General features: G+C 44.6%; 1 protein-coding gene across 1 annotated transcript in view; it reads left to right on the plus strand.

The window, feature by feature from the left end:
- Positions 1-6,593: 6,593 nt before the first annotated feature.
- Positions 6,594-19,723, plus strand: part of LOC139172186 (ankyrin repeat and fibronectin type-III domain-containing protein 1-like) — a 445,282-nt gene continuing 432,152 nt past the window's right edge. Inside the window, exon 1 of the mRNA XM_070761028.1 lies at positions 6,594-6,717. Within this exon, the coding sequence (XP_070617129.1) occupies positions 6,644-6,717 (74 nt within the window). The 5' untranslated portion in view covers positions 6,594-6,643. The remainder of the gene's footprint in view (positions 6,718-19,723) is intronic.

A 19,723-nucleotide genomic window follows, 5' to 3' on the forward strand; every position in this document is an offset into this window, starting at 1 on the left:
CAACCTGGAATTAAGGAGAAACTTCCTAACAGTGAGGACAATTCACCAGTGGAACAGCTTGCCTCCAGAAATTGTGGGTACTCCATAACTGGAGATTTTTAAGAAGATTCTAGACCTGTGATGGCGAACCTATGGCACGCTTGCCACAGGTGGCATGCGGAGCCATATTGGAGGGCACGTGAGACTTTGTCCTGTGTCAGCTCCAGTGTGCATGGACGTGCTGGTCAGCTGATTTTTGGCCTTGGGGAAGGCCGTTTCACCCTCTGGATGCTTCAGGGAAGCTCCCCTGAAACCCAGGAGGCAAAAAAAAAAAAATCACCTAGCAGACCAACCGGAAGTTTGGGAAAACACACTTCCGGTTTGCTGTTGTGCCGTTTTATGCACTCCGGAGCTTCAGGAAACTTTTTTTTAACTTTCCAGAGTGCAAAAAACAGCACAACAGCAAATCAGAAATACGTTTTCCCAAACTTCTGGTTTGTCCATTTGGGCATTTTTTTTCACCTACCAGGCTTCAGTAAGGCCTGTGCACATGTGTGGAAGGGCGGGCAGTGCGGAGGGGGTGTGCATGCGTGGGGGGGGAAGGAAAGGGGAGTAGGCACATGCACACATGCTAGCAGACCCACACACACCCTTTTGGCACGTGAACCAAAAAAGGTTCACCATCCCTGTTCTCGACAGTGACTTCTCTGAAATAGGTCAGGGATGTTGACCAACGTGATTGGAGCTGGGCTGGGATGACCACGCGTGCCCACAGAAAGGGCTCTGCGTGCCACATCTGGCATATGCGCCATAGATTCGCCATCATGCGTAAAGGTTCTCCTGCTTGAGCAGAGGGCTGGACTAAAATACCTCCAAGGTCCCTTCCAACTTATCCTAGCTGCTCCTGTTCCTATTCTATATACTCTACTCTATTCCTATTCGTATTCCACTCTACTCTACTCTGTATTCTATTCTACTCTACTCCCTATTCTGTTCTATTCTATTCTATTCCACAAAGATACATTCCTTCCATGCTCGTTAGACATATTTTCTTCTCTTATGCCGATTTGCCACTAATTTATTATTGAATAATTGCCCACAAAACACACTTTTTTGGCAGCCTGGCTTTTGAAATTGAAATTGCATTTTGTAAGACAAAAGCAACAATAAAACCCAACGCACCTAATATTTTATAATAAAATATTATCACCCGTTACATATGAGTCTTCGGAGAAGGGCGGCATACAAATCTAAGTAATAATAATAATGATAACAACAATCATAATCATAATATCCGAATGAATCCATTAAGTCAGAGGCATTGTACTGATGCTTCCTGTGACTCACCCCAATGATCCTACGCCTGACCTATCTTTTTGTTTCCTTTTCTTGAACAGATAAACTCTCTTCACTGCACCAACTGATGCATAATTATCCAGATGGGAGACACTTTGGCTAGATCATAAACCACAGACCAGTGAAACACGTGTGAGTCTAACGTTCTACAAACTCAATCTGATTAGTTTATGATTCAGAGGTTGAACCCAGCCTCCCAGGCTTGTAAACCATGTTATTATAGTTATCATGCATGAATGTGCTCACCCGTAGTTTATTCAATGAATCCCGATGAAAGAAACGATATCTTGAGCTAATATTTACCCTTCCCTCTCAGGGATAATTCAGGAAATTGATGGCGTGAACCCTCCCATCTTTCCAAAGTGTGTGTTGCTAATAAGTGGGGCGTGGTTGCTAATAATAGGTGTTGGGTAGAAGTCACAATGAAGCTGGGTGTGCTGTGTTGTTGGTGTGATGACACAGAGCTGTGATGTCAGCTGTCCCAACCGATGGTGGTTATATAATCCGATTCAGAATTTTGGCTGACCGGTTAAGTGGCAAATCATTATTTTTAACCCAATGGTAACTGCATCTGAGCTTCAGCTAAGTGCAGTTTAACCTCATATGAATGATGACCAGAACCCATTAGGTTTGTATTTCACATCAACCCAGGAATCAAATACCATCTTTATCAGACTATAAGATACACTGGTGTATAAGATGCATAAGATTTCAAAGAGGTAAGTAAGAAAAAATATTTTTTTGTCCTTTCCCACCCCTAGGAGCACTTGTAGGCCTTGCAAACATTCTGCATGCCCTGAGGTTTTTTTTGCAAAAATTGGCTTTTTTTGGTTGCAAAAATGGGGACATTTTTGCCTTCCTGCAGCCCCCAGGAGAACTCTGCAGGCCTCCCATACCATCTGCGTGCCAATGGGAAGCAGGAGCAGGGCTTCAGGAGGCCAAAAATGGCTGTATTCGGTATATAATATTTTTTTATAATAAGGGTTTTTAGTTGTTTTATTAATTGGATTGTTACATGCTGTTTTTATCATTGTTGTTAGCCGCCCCGAGTCTACGGAGAGGGGCAGCATACAAATTCAATAAATAAATAAAATAAATAAATAAGACCAACTCAAAAAGAAAAGAGAAATTAATGTATAAATTAAAATAAGAATGAAGTATGTGAAGAAATGCAACAACCACAAAAAAGTGGAAATGTGTGAGATGTAACCTTAAATATAAATGGTTGTGTATAAATGTGAATAAGAGCATGAAACTGTGGGATAACAGGTAACAGTGCATATACGAAACAGGAAAAGAGGGGGAAAATGTTTGAGTATATAACAATAGCCGTAAATAGGAAGTTATGGAAATGAGAAGGAAATTACAGTAGTGTAAAGCTGTATTATTGGAATTATATTTTACATATATGTGAGGTACATGTTTGTTTTGTATGTAGTATTGTTTGTTTTATTGTTGTTTTTCAATTGGAAAATTGCAATAAAAATGACTATAAATTACAGTTAGGTCCCACAGAGTTGGCCTTCTCCGGGTCCCGTCGACTAAACAATGTTGTTTGGTGGGACCCAGGGGAAGAGCCTTCTCTGTGGTGGCCCCGACCCTCTGGAACCAGCTCCCCCCGGAGATTAGAACTGCCCCCACCCTCCTTGCCTTTTGTAAATTACCTAAAACCCACCTCTGCCATCAGGCATGGGGGAATTGAGACATCTCCCCCGGGCCTATACAGTTTATGTATGGTATGTTTGTGTGTATATTTGCTTTTAATAATGGGGTTTTTAGTGTTTTTAAATTATTAGATTTGTTGTACATTGTTTTATTGTTGCTGAGAGCTGACCCAAGTCTGCGGAGAGGGGCAGCATACAAATCTAAATAATAATAATAATAATAACAACAACAACAACAACAACAATAAAAATTACTTCAACTTTCAAAATTCCCTTGTCAGCATAGCTTGAATCCAGTTGAAGTCCACAGGTCCTAAAAGTTGGCTAAGGAATTCTGGGAATTGAAGTCCACAGGTCCTAAAAGTTAGTATTTTTAAAACAGGTTAATATTAAAAAAAGACTCACCAACATTTCCACCATCTTTTTGGAGTGGAAAAAAGTGCATCTTATACTGTGAAACCTACAGTAATAAAAAGAATATGTCCGCGTTCAAGTCAATGTTGATTCCTAGGAATTGCCTGGACCAATCCTGCAGGTTTTTTTGGCAAAGGCTTTTGAGGAGTGGGTTTGCCCTTGCCCTCCTTCCTAAGCTTGAGCAAGGGACTTCTTCTGACAAGCAAGTCAGTGGGGAAAGCCAGATTTGCTTAATGACCGGGTGATTCACTTAACAACTTCAGTGATTTGCTTAACGACCGCGGCAAAAAAAGGAGACAAAAATTTGCCATGACTCACTTAAGGACCACCTTGCTTGGCAGTGGGAATTCTGTTCCCGGTTGCCATAAATCCAGGACTCCCTGTATTTTACAGAGAAAACCACTGGACACAACATGCGAGTCTGCAGTACAGAGTTCTCACCCAAAGAGAAGGGAATTATGGCCTCAGGGAGGTTCATTCCTGCCACATCTAGTGGAGACATCCTTTCCCAAGGTCACATTCTATGCTCTAGCGACAGTTCTTGGTTTGCACAAAATGTGTATTGCCAACACATTGTGACAGTATGAAACACTTGCATTCAACTGAACTGCAACGTTGTATTTGTTATGCAAAGCAACTTATCTAACAGGACTACAGGATTCTGTAACAGCTTTCTGTTACAATATTATATTAATATTGTTTCCTGATAGTTTATTTGACCTTTGTAACAATCATTAAGTGTTTTATTCTTGACAAATGTAATTTTCTTTTATGTACAGTGAGAGCATCTGCACCAAAGACAAATTCCTTGTGTCCAATCACCCTTGGCCAATAAAGAATTCTATCTATCTATCTATCTATCTATCTATCTATCTATCTATCTATCTATCTATCTATCTATCTATCTATCTATCTATCTATCTATCTATCTATCTATCTATCTATCTATCTATCTATCTAATCTATCTATCTATCTATCTATCTATCTATCTATCTATCTATCTATCTATCTATCTATCTATCTATCTATCTATCTATCTACTCTATCTACAGTATCTTTTTCTCTCTATCCTATCTATCTATCCTATCTATCCTATCTATCTATCTATCTATCTATCTATCTATCTATCTATCTATTCATCCATCCATCCATTGTTCCATCTGTAAACTCCTGATTTTGTTTTTCTCGCCACATACATTTATTTTTCCGAACTAGGCTGTTTTCCCCCCCTGTTCATATAACATATGTACATATATGCATACATTTTTATTTATATTTTTGTCATCTTTGTGTAGTGCATATTGGAGATGGTGACCCTTTGAGAATTGTATACAATGATATTTCATTTTAATGTATGCCGATGGGTGTACACTTAAAGCGACAATAAAATTATTCTAAGTCAAAGTCTTCTTACACGTATCCTTTAGCAGGGATGTTCAATCTTGGCAACTTTTTTAGACCTGAGGACTTCAACTTTCAAAATTCCCTTGTCAGCACAGCTTGAATCCAGGAAAAGGTGGCTGGGGAATTCTTGGAATTGAAGTCCACAGGTCTAAAAAGTTGGCTGGGGAATTCTGGGAGTTGGAAGTCCATAAGTCTTAAAAGTTAGCTGGAGAATTCTGGGAGTTGAAGTCCACAGGTCTAAAACGTTGGCTGGGGAATTCTGGGAGTTGGAAGTCCATAAGTCTTAAAAGTTAGCTGGGGATTTCTGGGAGTTGGAAGTCCACTGGTCTAAAAAGTTAGCTGGGGAATTCTGGGAGTTGGAAGTCCATAAGTCTAAAAAGTTGGCTGGGGAATTCTGGGAGTTGGAAGTCCATAAGTCTAAAAAGTTAGCTGGGGAATTCTGGGAGTTGCAGTCCACAGCATAGTTCCCTCTAAGCTGAGCAGTGAGCAATTGCTCACTTAAAAATCATCATCAACTCAGAGTTTTCCAAACCTGCCCAGAAGCCGAGAGGGAAAGAGTGAGAGGGAAGGAGAGAGAGAGGAAGAGAGAAACAGATAGAAAAAAGAGAGGAAGGAAAAGAGAAAGAAAAAGAATGGGAGTAAGGAAGAGAGAAAGAAAATCAAAATCTAGTTTGAAACTAGCTCAACTATTTAAGTGGCATTTTGATATTGATAGAGTTGCCCTATTATGAGCTCACTGTTATAGACACACAGTACAGTATTTTATTTTGAAATTCTCTTTGAGGCAAAACAGGGTGGGTTTTTTGTTTGTTTGTTTATTTATTTATTATTTTTGTGCCGCCCAGTCCCGAAGGGACTGCCGCTCAGACACTATACTTTTCCGCCCCCCCCCCCAAAAAAAATAGAGGGAACACTGGTCCACAGGTCTAAAAAGTTGGCTGGGGAATTCTGGAAGTTGGAAGTCCATAAGTCTTAAAAGTTACTGGGGAATTCTGGGAATTGAAGTCCACAGGTCTTAAGAGTTGGCAAATTTGGGCATCCCTGCAAGTTTGCAGGCACCCCTTTCCCTTAAAAGCCCCCCCACCAGGCAGGCAGGCAAGCGAAAAGCCCCCCCCCCCCCCCCAAAAAAAAATCTCTTCCTCGTTGCTCAGCCTCTTCCCGTCCGCAGGGCCGAGTTCTGCCGCGCAGCTCCGCCGTGGCCGCCTTCGGAAAACGGCGCGTGCTTCCTTCCTTTCCGGCACTCCTCCCTGCGTCTCCCTCTGGCCCGCACCATCTCATTAGCCAGATTGCATCTTCCCGGGCCGACGTACTTCGTGGAAAATCACTTCAAAGCCAAACTGGCTCGACAGGCCGCGCCGAAACTCTCGGCGGCTCCTTCCCTGCCTGCCCCGCGTAAGGAGGAGGAGGAGGCGGCGGCACGCGCGGCTCGGACCGCGCGTCCTCCTCCCGGGCTCCGCCGCCTTGGAAGCCTCCTGAAGCCCCTTCTGAGATCCCCGAAGCCTCCCCGAGGAGGGACCGGGGAAGACGGGCTGAAAATTCGGAGGGGAAACCTTGCAAAGGAAACTTCCCCTCGTCCCACCCAAGTTGGCTCCAGACCTGCCCCTCGGGAGCACAAATTGCCCCGGGAGAAGCCCCGGAGCAATTGCGAAGCTTCCCGCGTGGCTGCAGCTGCTGCAATTGCCGGCTACCCCTCCCCTCTCCCCTCCCCGCGAAGGGGAAGGGCTTGGAGGGTGGGGGTGGGGCCTGCGCTTCCCTTCCCGCGAAGAGTCTCTGCAGGAGGAGGAGGAAGAGGAGGAGGAGGCGGTGGTAGTAGCTGCCTTGCAGGATGAATCCTCGGCCGGTGGAAGGAGCCGCTGCTGCCGCCGTCGTTGCGCTGCGGTGCTCCGTTTGCATCCCCGGGTAGGTCGCTGCGGTGCCTCGCGCTCCCCTGCCGCCTGCCTTTTTAGGGGGGAACGAGGGCAAGGTAATGGGTGGCTGGCTGGCCGGTTGGTTGCTTGGTGGGTTGATTGGCTCAGGGTTGCGGGCAGGCTGCCTCCTTTTCCTCCTCCTCTCTTGAGTAAAGCCCCTCTTCTTGGAGGGGGAGAATCCCTCCCCTCCTTCTCTCCCCCTCCTCCTCCTCCGTCCCCTCCTCCTCCTCCTCCTTCTCCTCCTCGCCTCCTCCTCCTTTTCTTCCTCCTCTTCCTCTGTTCCTCCTCCTCTTCTCTTTCTCCTCCTCCTCCTCCTCCTCTCCTTCTTCCCTGCAACACACTCTTAACTTACTCAGAAGCACCATCGCCCAAGCGTCTCTGACCCACGTACAGAAAACTTTCCTGACTTAAATGTTCATGGAGATTCCCTGTCATCCAAGCTGTGGTTATTTAAGAAGTCCAGTTGCCTCTTGGAAAAAGTACTTGGGGAGGGGTATCTCCTGAGTAAAACACACACACTCCTTTCCCTACCCTCCTCTTCCCCTCCTCCATCCTTCCCAACATTTGTGCTGGCTGTACTGGATGTCCATCCTCTGCCTGCCCAGGTATAATGGATTCCAGGGCCCATAATCCCCTATCTTTGGCCCCAAAGGGCAGGGAGTTATGGGCACCAAAATTTCCCCTCTGGGAAGGAACTGGGTTGGCAAAAGGTGCTTTTGGTTAGCTGTGCATCTTGGATGTCGTGGCAGGGGTTGGGTATCTATTCTGATTTCTTCTATCTCCAAGTGTCCAACCTTGGCAAACTTGTAAGACTTGTTGACTTCCCCAGCCAGGATCCTGGGAGTTGAAGTCCACAAGTCTTAAAAGTTGGCCCAGGTTGGACGGCCTTGTTCTAGACAGAGTGAGAATAAAAGTTTCTACTAAATCTGCACTTCTATTCTACTAGTTTTTCTTATTATTCCTTTCACCCATTTCCTCCCATGTTGACTGTATGACTGTAACTTGTTGCTTATATCCTAAGATTTTTATTAATATTGCTTCTTCATTGCTTATTTGGCCCCTATGACAATCATTAAGTGTCGTACCACATGATTCTTGACAAATGTATATTTTATTTTATGTACGCTGAGACAGTGATTTTCAACCTTTTTTGAGCCGCGGCACATTTTTTTACATTTACAAAACCATGGGGCACATTGAGGGGGGGGGGGGGGCAGGTAAAAAAAGTTTGGACAAAAAATTATCTCTCTCTCCCTCCCTCCCTTTCGCTCTCTTTCTCTCTCCCTCCCTCTTTCTCTCCCTTTTTCTCTCTCTCTCCATCCCTTTCTTCTCTCTTCCTTCTTTCCTCTTTTTTGCTCTTTCTCTCTCCCTCCCTACCTCCCTCTATGTCTTTCTCTCTTCCACCTTCCCTCCCTCTCTTTCTCTTTCTTTCTCTCTCTTGCTCTCTCTTGCTTTCTTTCTCTCTTGTTCTCTTTCTCTCTCTCTTGCTTTCTCTCTCTTTCTCTTGTTTTCTTTCCCTCTCTTGCTCTTTCTTTCTTTCTCTCTCTCTCTCTTCCTTTCTCTCTCTCTCTGAGCTTCGCGGCACACCTGACCATGTCTCGCGGCACACTAGTGTGCCACGGCACACTGGTTGAAAAACACTGCGCTGAGAGCATATGCACCAAGACAAATTCCTTGTGTGTCCAATCACACTTGGCCAATAAAAATTCTATTCTATTCTATTCTATTATGGGGCTCGTTTTTTTGGATTTGTTGGCTAGATGGAGAGCCTTTCTGACTCTTGCCAGGATGTTGGGAGTTTCTTTCTCCCTTGTTTCAGCAGACACTGCTTTGGCTCCCGTCAAGCGAAAGGGAAAAAGGTCAGACCCCATCTGACGGGAGGAAGCAGAGGTTTTGCTAATGTGATCTGCCTCCAGCCCACTTCCCACCCCGTCCTTAAGCAGAGGGTGAATTCACATGATGCATTGCTGGGGGGTTGCTGGCTTTTAGCTTAAACAGCATGTTTTGTGCTTTGCGAATCGTGTTGCTGGAATCTGGGCAGTTGTGTGTTGTCGTTAAGCCATATTTATATCATAGTTTATTCATTGCTTATTTGACCCCTATGACAATCATTAAGTGTTGTATCACATGATTCTTGACAAATGTATATTTTATTTTATGTACGTTGAGAGCATATGCACCAAGACAAATTCCTTGTGTGTCCAATCACACTTGGCCAATAAAAATTCTATTCTATTCTATTCTATTCTATTCTAGTTTAAAGAAGGTGTGCAGACTTAATTCAGTCAAAGGGTGGATTGGCATGTGGTTCCCTTTTTCATTGCCTGCCAGTGAGTTCTTTAACACCCACGAGGATCTGTTCAAAGGGCTTCTACATGATGTGTTTGTGCTGTATTCTGAGTTGTAACCGAGTTGCTGATTAATGAAAGATCATTGAACCTGCTGGTGTGAATTTAGTGGCTGTGTGCATTATTAAACATGAGAGTCTCACAGAAATAAACAAACAAGAGCCCTGGGCTCTATGAGGGATACTAAACTGTTGGCATAGTAAATTGTAATGCTAGTTGTATTATATCTAGTCGTTAAATAAAAGTTTATTACTATTATCCTGGATATTTTAAAGATTACAGTGTCTGATTGCATTGTGTCTTTAGATGCTTCATAGAGTTAAAATTATATTTACCAACAAAGGAATAAAGAGATTAGTATAGATCTATTTCAAGCTATTTAGCTGTCATCAACTAGCCATACCCTTTCTGGATTCAAACCTGGGCTACTTATATATTAGGTAGATGTTGATGTTAGTTGTGAAGTTGTATCCATCCCATTGTGACCTCATGGTCAACATTCCTCCAGGCCTTCCTCTGGAGTCCATTACCATCCTCTGGAGTCCATTGGACCAGAATACCTCCGGAACCGCCTGCTACCGCACGAATCCCAGCGGCCGATAAGGTCCCACAGGGTTGGCCTTCTCTGGGTCCCGTCGACCAAACAATGTCGTCTGGCGGGCCCCAGGGGAAGAGCCTTCTCTGGGGCGGCCCCGGCCCTCTGGAATCAACTCCCCCCGGAGATTAGAACTGCTCCCATCCTCCTTGTCTTCCGTAAACTACTTAAGACCCACCTATACCGCCAGGCATGGGGGATTTGAGACACCTTTCCCCCAGGCTTATTATAATTTATGTTTGGTATGTATGTGCTGTTTGGTTTTTAATTATGATAGGGTTTTTAGTTTTTTTTTAATATTAGATTTGTGCCTGTATAATACTGTTTTTATCGTGTTGTGAGCTGCCCCGAGTCTTCGGAGAGGGGCGGCATACAAATCTAATAAATTATTATTATTATTATTATTATTATTATTATTATTATTATTATTATTATTTAAGCTCACGCCAACTGCTTCAGTGACTCCATCCAACCACCTCATTCTCTGTCACCCCCTTCTTCTTTTGCCCTCAGTCGTTCCCAGAATTAGGCTCTTCTCCAATGAGTTCTTTCTTCTCATTAAGTAGCCAAAGCATTTGAGTTCCATCTTCAGCATCTGGCCTTCTCAAGAGCAGTCAGGGTTGATCTCCTCTAGGACTGACTGCTTGGATCGCCTTGCAGTCCAAGGGATTCGCAGAAGCCTCTCCAGCACCAGAGGTCAAAGGCCTCAATTCTTTGGCGCTCAGCCTTCCTTGTGGTCCAACTTTCACAGCCATGCATTGCAATTGGGAAAACCACAGCCTTGACTATAGACACTTTTGTTGGCAGGTCGATGTCTCTGCTTTTTAGTAATGCCGTCTAGATTTTCCATGGCTTTCCTCCACAGGAACAAGCGTTACTAACTTCTAAGTCACAGTCTCTCCTGGCTATCAGCTACACCAGGGGAGATGTTAAGGATTTTTTATCGGGGCAGTCTGGTCTACCCAAATATGGGATGGAGCGTACTGCTTCCCTTTTGCCTTTCTACCCCAATCCAGAAGCCTTTCACGGCAAACTATTTTTTTTGTGTGTGTGTTAAATTTGTGTTAAATGCTTTATAGAGATTTCAATTATTGGGTGAACCCAGTCAGTTGTATTTGATAAATGATACGTATATCATGATTTGCAGCTCACTGAGTTCACCCATTATATGCCAGGTAATCCTTGACTTGCAACCATTCATTTAGTAGCCATTTGAAATTACAATACTGAAGAAAGTAACTTATGACCGTTCTTCATCCTTACGACCACTGCAGCATCCCCAGGGCCATTGGGATCGAAATTTAGATACTTGGCAACTGGTTCGTATTTATGACAGTCGTATTGTCCAAGGATCATCCCCTTTTATGACCCTCTGACACGCAAAAAAATAAAATCAATGATTTAACAGATAAAGAGAATTGGAAGGGACCTTGCAGGTCATCTAGTCCAACCTGCGGCCCAAGCGGAAGAACCTACATCTGCCTCTACCTAGGATCGAACTGACAACCTCCTGATTGTGAGACAAGCGCTCCACCTCTAGGCCACAGATCCTGGGCATGAGGAAAGCTGGATTCATTTAACAACCGGGTTACTCCTTTAACAACTGTGGTGAATCACTTACTAAGTGTCAAGAAAGGTCGTAAAATGGGGCAAAACTCACTCAACTGCCTTGAGATGGACATTCTGGGCTCAGCTGTGATCGTAAAATGAGGACTACCTGTAATGTACCTTTTGTTGCCTTGGTTTATTCCTGTATTGGTGAAACTAGTGGGCTAATATGTGATGGTGACAATTATACTGTGCAAGGGCACATTCCCTCGACAGCTGAGGTGTTAAAAGGGGAAGTAAAAAAAAATATGAAGTGGCCATTTAAATAATATGGGCATTTTGAAGTTTGTTTGTTTATTTATTCATTTATCCATTCATTCATTCATTCATTCATTCATTCAATTTTTATGCCGCCCTTTTCCTTAGACTCAGGGCGGCTTACAACATGTTAGCAATAGCACTTTTTAACAGAGCCAGCCTATTGCCCCCACAATCCGGGTCCTCATTTTACCCACCTTGGAAGGATGGAAGACTGAGTCAACCTTGAGCCGGTGATGAGATTTGAACCACTGACCTTCAGATCTACGGTCAGCTTCAGTGGCCTGCAGTACAGCACTCTACCTGCTGCACCACCCTGGCTCATCATGTTAATGTATGACTGGGGTTTTTTTGGTAGCTTTAGACGCACCATGAGTATGTTGAGCATTGTAAGTTGCAATGCATCAGAATGAAACTGGAAGCTTTCGGATTTGATAAATACGTCATTCCCCTGGACGCAGTGGTGGGTTTCACTTATCGTATTTTCAGAGTATAAGATGCACCGGAGTATAAGACACATCTTAGTTTTTGGGGAGGAAAATAAGGGGGGGGGGAATCTGTCTACCAGGTATTAATCTGGCTAGTGTTCTAACTCTGGTCAGCTTCAGTACATTATTTTATCCCTGGTTACGGCTTTAAAAAAAACCTTATTTGGAGAGAGTAACAATGAAAGAGCCTGCAAGCAGGTAAGAGCTGGGAAGATTGTTAGGACTTCATTAGGGCTGGAAAGAAACATTCAGAGCAAGTAGAGCAATGAAAAAAAGCCTGCTTAGACTTAAGCCTTGTAAAACATTCTTCCTAGAGAGTAACAATGAAAGAGTCTGCAAGTTAAGAGCCTGGAAATTGTTAGCACCTAGTTATGGCCCAAAAACTTTTTTTAAAAAAAACTACAGTCAGAGTATAAGGCGCCCCCAAATATTCAGCCTCTTTTAGGAAGGCAAAAGGTGCATCTTATACTCTGAAAAATACGGTATTGTTGCTATTGATTCATGCGCATGGCACGTCTGTGCATACGCAGAACCTTCTGCACATGCGCAGAACGTCCGTGAGGACATTTGGGTGGCGCCTCCCACTGCTGTGGCTAGCAGTTCACCTGAAACAGGCCAAACCAGTAGAGGTCCACCACTGCCCGGACGCTGATGTTTCTAAACCGTGTCGTATGATTTATGGCAATGTGGGATTTCAAAGAAGAGATTGGATGGCTATTCATCAAAAATGGTGTAAGGTCTCCTACCTGGGCCGGGAGTTGGACTCGATGACCTACCGGGTCCCTTCCAATTCTGTGAATGTAATCTAATCTAAAGGATGTTGCATAACTCTAGGCAAGCATGGTTTAGGACCCAATCTGGGTCGGTCACCGGGACCAGAATTTTAATCTTCCAAGCTTTTGGACTGATGTTAGAGCCCATCCTCAGGGAACTTCTATCTCCCAGGCTGTGTTCCTGAGGGTGGACTTCAGGACAAATCCCAAAACTCGGAAGACCTCTAGTCCCTGTACCAGCCCAGATTGGATCCTGCAACCCTATTCTGGGACACCAATATCAACTTTATTTGATTAGTCAATCGACCATATCAAAGCGAGGAAAAGGACCACATCGGTCGTCATAAAACTGTGACTGGTTAAAATAGAATAAAATTGGCTAAAATAGAGGGAATTTGAATAAATAATAAGTTAAAATGCAGTACAATATGCTAACATTGAGTAGTAAAACATGAGAATATAACTCATGCAAAGGATTATATTAAACAAATCTAAGATACTGATAGAAAATATTCTTAGGTTCGTCTGGTGCATCAGTTGCGACCCTATCTGGACCGGGAGTCACTGCTCACAGTCACTCATGCCCTCATCACCTCGAGGCTCAACTACTGTAACACTCTCTACATGGGGCTACCTTTGAAAAGTGTTCGGAAACTCCAGATCGTGCAGAATGCAGCTGCGAGAGCAATCATGGGCTTTCCTAAATATGCCCATGTCACACCAACACTCCACAGTCTGCATTGGTTGCCGATCAGTTTCCGATCACAATTCAAAGTGCTGGTTATGACCTTTAAAGCCCTTCATGGCATCGGACCAGGATATCTCCGAGACCTCCTTCTGCCACACGAATCCCAGCGGCCAGTTAGGTCCCACAGAGTGGGCCTTCTCCGGGTCCCGTCAACTTAACAATGCCACTTGGCGGGACCCAGGAGAAGAGCCTTCTCTGTGGCGGCCCCGGCCCTCTGGAACCAACTCCCCCCAGAGATTAGAATTGCCCCCACCCTCCTTGCCTTTCGTAAGCTACTTAAAACCCACCTCTGCCGCCAGGCATGGGGGAATTAAGACTTTTTTCTCCCCCTAGGCCGTTACAACTGTATACATGGTATGTTTGTATGTATGTTTGGTGTTTATATATTAAGGGGTTTTAATTTGCTTTTAGTATTGGATTTTATTGTATACAGTATTGTTCATGATTGTTGTTAGCCGCCCCGAGTTTTCGGAGAGGGGCGGCATATAAATCCAATAAAACTTGAAACTTGAAACTTAAAATATTCTGGGACACATATACTGTATTTGTCTTTATTTGTAAGCCCGGCTTAGTCAAATCATGGTTCTTTCAAGTGCAGGTGTGAGAGGCTATGGGATAAAGAGAAGTGATGTTGCTTTGCAAAGTCCATTTGCATCTGGAATGAAGGAGGCTGCATCTTCCTGCTTTGAATACTACCACTTTACATCTCATGGAGTTTTCCATGAACGTTTGTCATCCGTTTGCATGTTGGAGTCTGGGCCCCAGTTTGTACCCTGTTTCCCCGATAGTAAGACACCCCCAATTGTAAGACGTATCGGGGGTTTCAGGGGGGTCGGCTAATATAAGCCGTACCCTGAAAGTAAGACATATGTCTTACTTTCAGGGAAACACGGGGGTATTGCCGGGGGGAGCCCGATGACGTCGCTTCCAAGCTCCCCGCGCGCCCCTCGCCTTCGCCTCGCCACGGCGCCACCGCCTCTTCCCCGGCTTGGCAAAGCGAAGGACGGCGCTGGTCCGAAGCGAGCCGAGCAGGCGGCGGCTTGCAGCGAAGGCGCTCGTCCCAGCAACCGAGTCCTGCCGAGGCTCGGCTGCAAGCGGCCAGCGAGGCCGACCGGCTCCGAGGCGAGCGGCCGGAGCTGCGCCCTCCTTCGCCCGCCTCCTTTCCAGCAGGCAGGTGGGGCTGCCCAACTGCGCAGAGCGGCTCCTCCCCTCCAGACACACGCTTCCCCGACACGCGTCTGCGGCTCCACGCGTGCACGCCGCTTGGAGCCCTGAGGTTGAACTTGGAAAAGGGCTCACGAGGCTCCTGTCCCGCGGCTGCCCTTCTGGACTCTGGGGAGATGCCTTCGGGAACGCGACCCTTTCAATTTTTTTCCAATGTAAGACATACCCCGAAAGTAAGACGTAGTGGGGCTTTTGGGGGTAAAAAGAAAGTAAGACACTGTCTTACTTTCGGGGAAACACGGTATGTTGTTCTTTTCAAAATTTCTCTGCTGCCCTTGAAAACAGTTTCTCCACTTATTACCAGCTGAGGCCATCAAAAAGGCCTTTTTTTAAAAAATCCAGTCCCCCCCCCTTCCTATACAGTGTTGTTCCTTCAATTTTTAAATGCTAAAGGTTGTCAAAGGAGAATAATGGGTCACCTTAACCAACAAACCACAATTATCTTCTGGAAGTTGAGATAAGGCTATGAAAGACAATAAGTGAGGATGGACAGCTTCATCCAAAATGATCTGTCTTCTTACAAGACGCTCCTTTTCAAACGTCATAGTTCCATTGCTTCTCTTTTCTCCTGATCCAGGTTTGGTCAGTGGCTTTTTTTTAAAAAAAAACCAACAGTGTAAAGACACAACCCTCCCCCTCATTCTTTGGGGTTCTTTGGGTTTTCTCCTACCACCCCACCAACATGGAGCTACCTTTGAAGAGCGTTTGGAGACTGCAGCCGTGTGAGCAGACATGGGCCTTCTGAAATACGCCCACGTCTCTACAGCACCCCACTGTTCTGTAGGGCTCTCTGGTAGAATCCTCCCAAAAATTCACAGCTACAAATTTCAGACACACACATGTTTGAAAATTCAAAACAATGTTCTTTATAATGAAAATTCACTTAAACCAAGCCCTCTTTTGGTATAGCAAAGAGCACTCGTCTCCAAACAAACTGGTAATTTGTACAAGTCCCTTATCAGTTCTGTGATACTTAGCTTGCAATTCACAGTCCTTCTTCTTTCACAAAGTGAAACACACTTTGCTCTGGTTTAGTTTCCAAGCGGGGAAAAATCAGCACACAAAAGGTCAAAATCAGTAAAGCAGTCATGAAACACAACGATGAGATAATCCTCCACAATGGCCAAACCCACAGGCTGCTATTTATAGCAGCCTCACTAATTACCACAGCCCCACCCAACCACAGGTGGCCTCATTTTCTTTGATAATAATCTCTCAGTTGTTGTTGCCTACGCATCCCTCTCCCCATGCGTGGCTGTATCATTAACTCTTGTTCTGAATCCAAGGAGGAGCTAGATAATTGATCTCCTTCTGAGCTGTCTGCCACACTCTCCTCCTCCCTGTCACTCATGTCTTCTTGGTCAGAGGAGCCTTCATCATCAGATTCCACCAGGGGGGCAAAACAGGCCTGCAGCATGTGGATGTCTCCCCCACATCCACAGTCCTTGGGGCAGGAGCTGGGCCAGAGCTAACCAACATGGGGCTACCTTTGAAGAGCGTTCGGAGACTGCAGATAGTGCAAAATGCAGCCGTGCGAGCAGACATGGGCCTTCTGAAATACGCCTATGTCTCTACAGCACCCCACAAGCTTCATTGGCTGCTGATTAGTCTCCAAACGCAATTCAGAGTGTTGGTTATGACCTATAAAGCCCTATATGGCGTTGGACCAGATTACTTGCGGGACCCTCTTCTGCCTAATGTATCCCAGCGGCCGGTCAGGTCCCACAGAGTTGGCCTTCTCCAGGTTCCGTCAGCCAGACAATGTCGTCTGGCAGAGCCTAGAGGAAGAGCCTTCTCTTCGGTGGCCCCGGCCCTTTGGAACAACCTCCATCCAGAGATTCGCAATGCCCCCACTCTCTCCGCCTTCCTCAAGGTCTTAAAAAGTCACCTCTGCCAACAGGCTTGGGGCCATTGAGCCTTAATATCGAGCCCCAGCCAATGATGGGATGATGGGATGATGGGATGATGGGGTGAATGTGATTGCTTAATTTTAAGTATTGAGGTTTTAGAGTGTATTTTAATTTAGATTTCTTACGTGTTTCGTATTAATCTTTGTGGTGAGCCGCCCTGAGTCTAAGGAGAAGGGTGGCATAGAAATCTAATAAATAAACACACACACACACTCTTCCAGCTGCCTTCCGCTCCCTACGTCTTGGGGCTACATATGTGCATTTCCTCTCTCTCAATTTTGTTCTGTTTCTTTTCATGGTGCATGTGATCCAGTTTGAATTTTACTGAAGCCTTTTTATTGGGAAGCAAGTAGAGAAAAACCCTACTATGGTTTGGTAACCATAGCATTCCTTACTGTGTTGGCAAAGAAGCTGGGTGGGTTTTTTTTTTTAGAGTGGGGTGGTGGTGAACATTATGGTATTCATCCGTATCCTCTTCTATCTGGTTGTCCTTCATTCCGGAAACAATTCCCAAATCCTGGTTATGCTCTCCCCACCACTCTCTCTTTCCTCTCTCCCTGCCCAAATTAAGGCTTTTTAAAATCTTCATGAAAATGCAAACTTCCTGTTTCTTGAAAGTTCACATTTGCAGCAGGGAACATATCGTCTGGAGAGGGTGGAATAAATGAGCGAGGACTGCTGGTTTAATAAGGAACAGAGAGAAAGTTTTTAAAACGTTTTACCCTTCCCCCCCAAAGGTCAGAGCAAACACATTTATTATTTGTGTGTGTGTCTGTGTAAGGGATTTGAAGAGTAACTTTTCCAAGCACCCTGCTTTTGTGCCTAAAATGAAATGCAGCTCTTGAAACAGAGACAATATACGGCAGGGGTCCCCAAACTTTTTACACAGGGGGCCAGTTCACTGTCCCTCGGACTGTTGGAGGGCCGGACTATTAAAAAAAAACTATGAACAAATCCCTATGCACACTGCACATACCTTGTTTTAAAGTAAAAAACAAAATGGGAATGTACTATTTAGTGGGGGGAGAAGGTCTGAAATTCATATATGTTTATGTTTTGTTTTTAATTTTCTTTTGTTAACATCTGATTGGCTATACAAGGTTTTCTTGGCTTATGAAAAATGAATAAAGAAAGAAGGAAGCACTTTGGCATAATGGTTAATAAGTTAGAAATATAATTGTTGTTGCACTTTTTGAAGGAAAATTAAGGAGGAAATTTAATTAAAAGAAAATGAATGTAACTGGATGACAAAATTAGAAAAAAAACTTGCAACTTTTTTGATGATTTATATTAGTTACTAACAAAATACTGCATTTTATTCATTGAAAATTAGATGGTACACTGTGTTGTTTGAATGTATGTTGAGAGAAAAATTGAAAAAAGTTACCTCCCCCCAAAACAGACCTTCCTTCCTCTGTCCCTCCATTCATTTCATTCTTCCTTCCTTCCTTCCCTCCTTCATTCCTCTCCACTTTTCCTTCCCTCCCTCTCTTTCCCTTTTCTTTCTTTCTCTCTCTTTTCCCTGTGCTCTTGTCACTCACCGGCGGGCCGGATAAATGGTCTCAGAGGGCCGCATGTGGCCCGCGGGCCATAGTTTGGGGACCGCTGATATACGGTATATTAATTTCTTGGGCTTATTTCTCCCTTCCCATCTTTTAAAGCAAATAAGTATTTATGGTTGCTTTTTCTTTTTTTAAAGGGGCAGTAACCCCCCATTGCAAAATGTTGTTGAAATAAAGAGATTAGTATAGATCTATTTCAAGCTATTTAGCTCTTGTCAACTAGCCATACCCTTCTGGATTCAAACATGGGCTACTTATTGTTGTGTTCCGTCTGAGGCCCCTCCGGGAACGGCTGACCTTCTGTCGGTTTCCAGCTCAGAGGGAGAGGCTGAGGAACAGGAGGTGCAGACAGATGAGGAGGAGGAATCCCAGGCTGAAGAAGAGGGAGGACAGCCAGAGTCCCACCAGGGGGAGCTCTCCCCAGCAAGCAGCCTGGATTCCCTTAGAGGAAAGTGCACAAGCCATAATTGATCTGCGACAACGAAGAGCTACTCAGAGACGGAATCAATTGGCTAAATACTTTCAGCATTAAAGTGGCAACAGCTGGGTTTGGGTGTGGTGCTCTTGGGAAAGGCTAAAAGGCAGACCCCCACCCCTTCCTGGCTTGTGGAGTTTTATCTTTGAGAGTCGTGGGACCCTGACTGTGAACTTTGGCGTCTTGGAATCCTGGTTTGTGCCTTTGACTATTGAAACCTTGGGGTGTGTGCCAGCAAGAAGCTTGCTGTATTGTCTGGACATCAGGACCCTGCTGTACCGTATTATATCCTGTCTGTTGGGAAGAACAGGTTTTCCTCTGTGCTTATTTTTTCCAGTTATAAAATACTTTTGGCTTTTACCAGAGTGTCTGGCTGTTTTTTCCAGTTGGTGTTGAGGTCTGGGGGAACCCAGACAGAACACTTATATACAGTGGTACCTCTACCTACGAACGCCTTTACTTACAAACCTTTCTAGATAATAACCGGGTGTTCACAGATTTTTTTTGCCTCTTTCCCAAGAGCTATTTTCCACTTACAAAACCAAAGCCTCCGAAACAGGGCCCGGAAAAGGTGGGGAGAAGCCTCCATGGGGCCTCTCTAGGAATCTTCCTGGGAGGAAACAGGGCCTCCACCCTACTTGTGGTTTCCCCAATCGCACGCATTACTTGCTTTTACATTGATTCCTATGGGAAAAATTGCTTCTTCTTACAAAACTTTTCTACTTAAGAACCTGGTCACAGAACGAATTAAGTTCGTAAGTAGAGGTACCACTGTATTAGGTAGATGTTGATGTTAGTCGTGGATTCTGACCCATCACCATCCCATGGACAATGTTCTGTCCTCTACCATTCTCCATTTAAACTCACGCCCTACTGCCCTCAGTGCCTCCATCCAGCCACCTCATTCTCTGTTGTCTCTTTCTTCTTTTTGCCCGCAATCTTTCCCAGCATGAGGCTCTTCTCCAGCGAGTCCTCCCTTCTCATTAGGTGGCCAAAGTCTTTGAATTTC

The sequence above is a fragment of the Erythrolamprus reginae genome, chromosome 9, assembly GCF_031021105.1.
Source record: "Erythrolamprus reginae isolate rEryReg1 chromosome 9, rEryReg1.hap1, whole genome shotgun sequence".
In the NCBI taxonomy this organism is placed as follows: domain Eukaryota; kingdom Metazoa; phylum Chordata; class Lepidosauria; order Squamata; family Dipsadidae; genus Erythrolamprus; species Erythrolamprus reginae.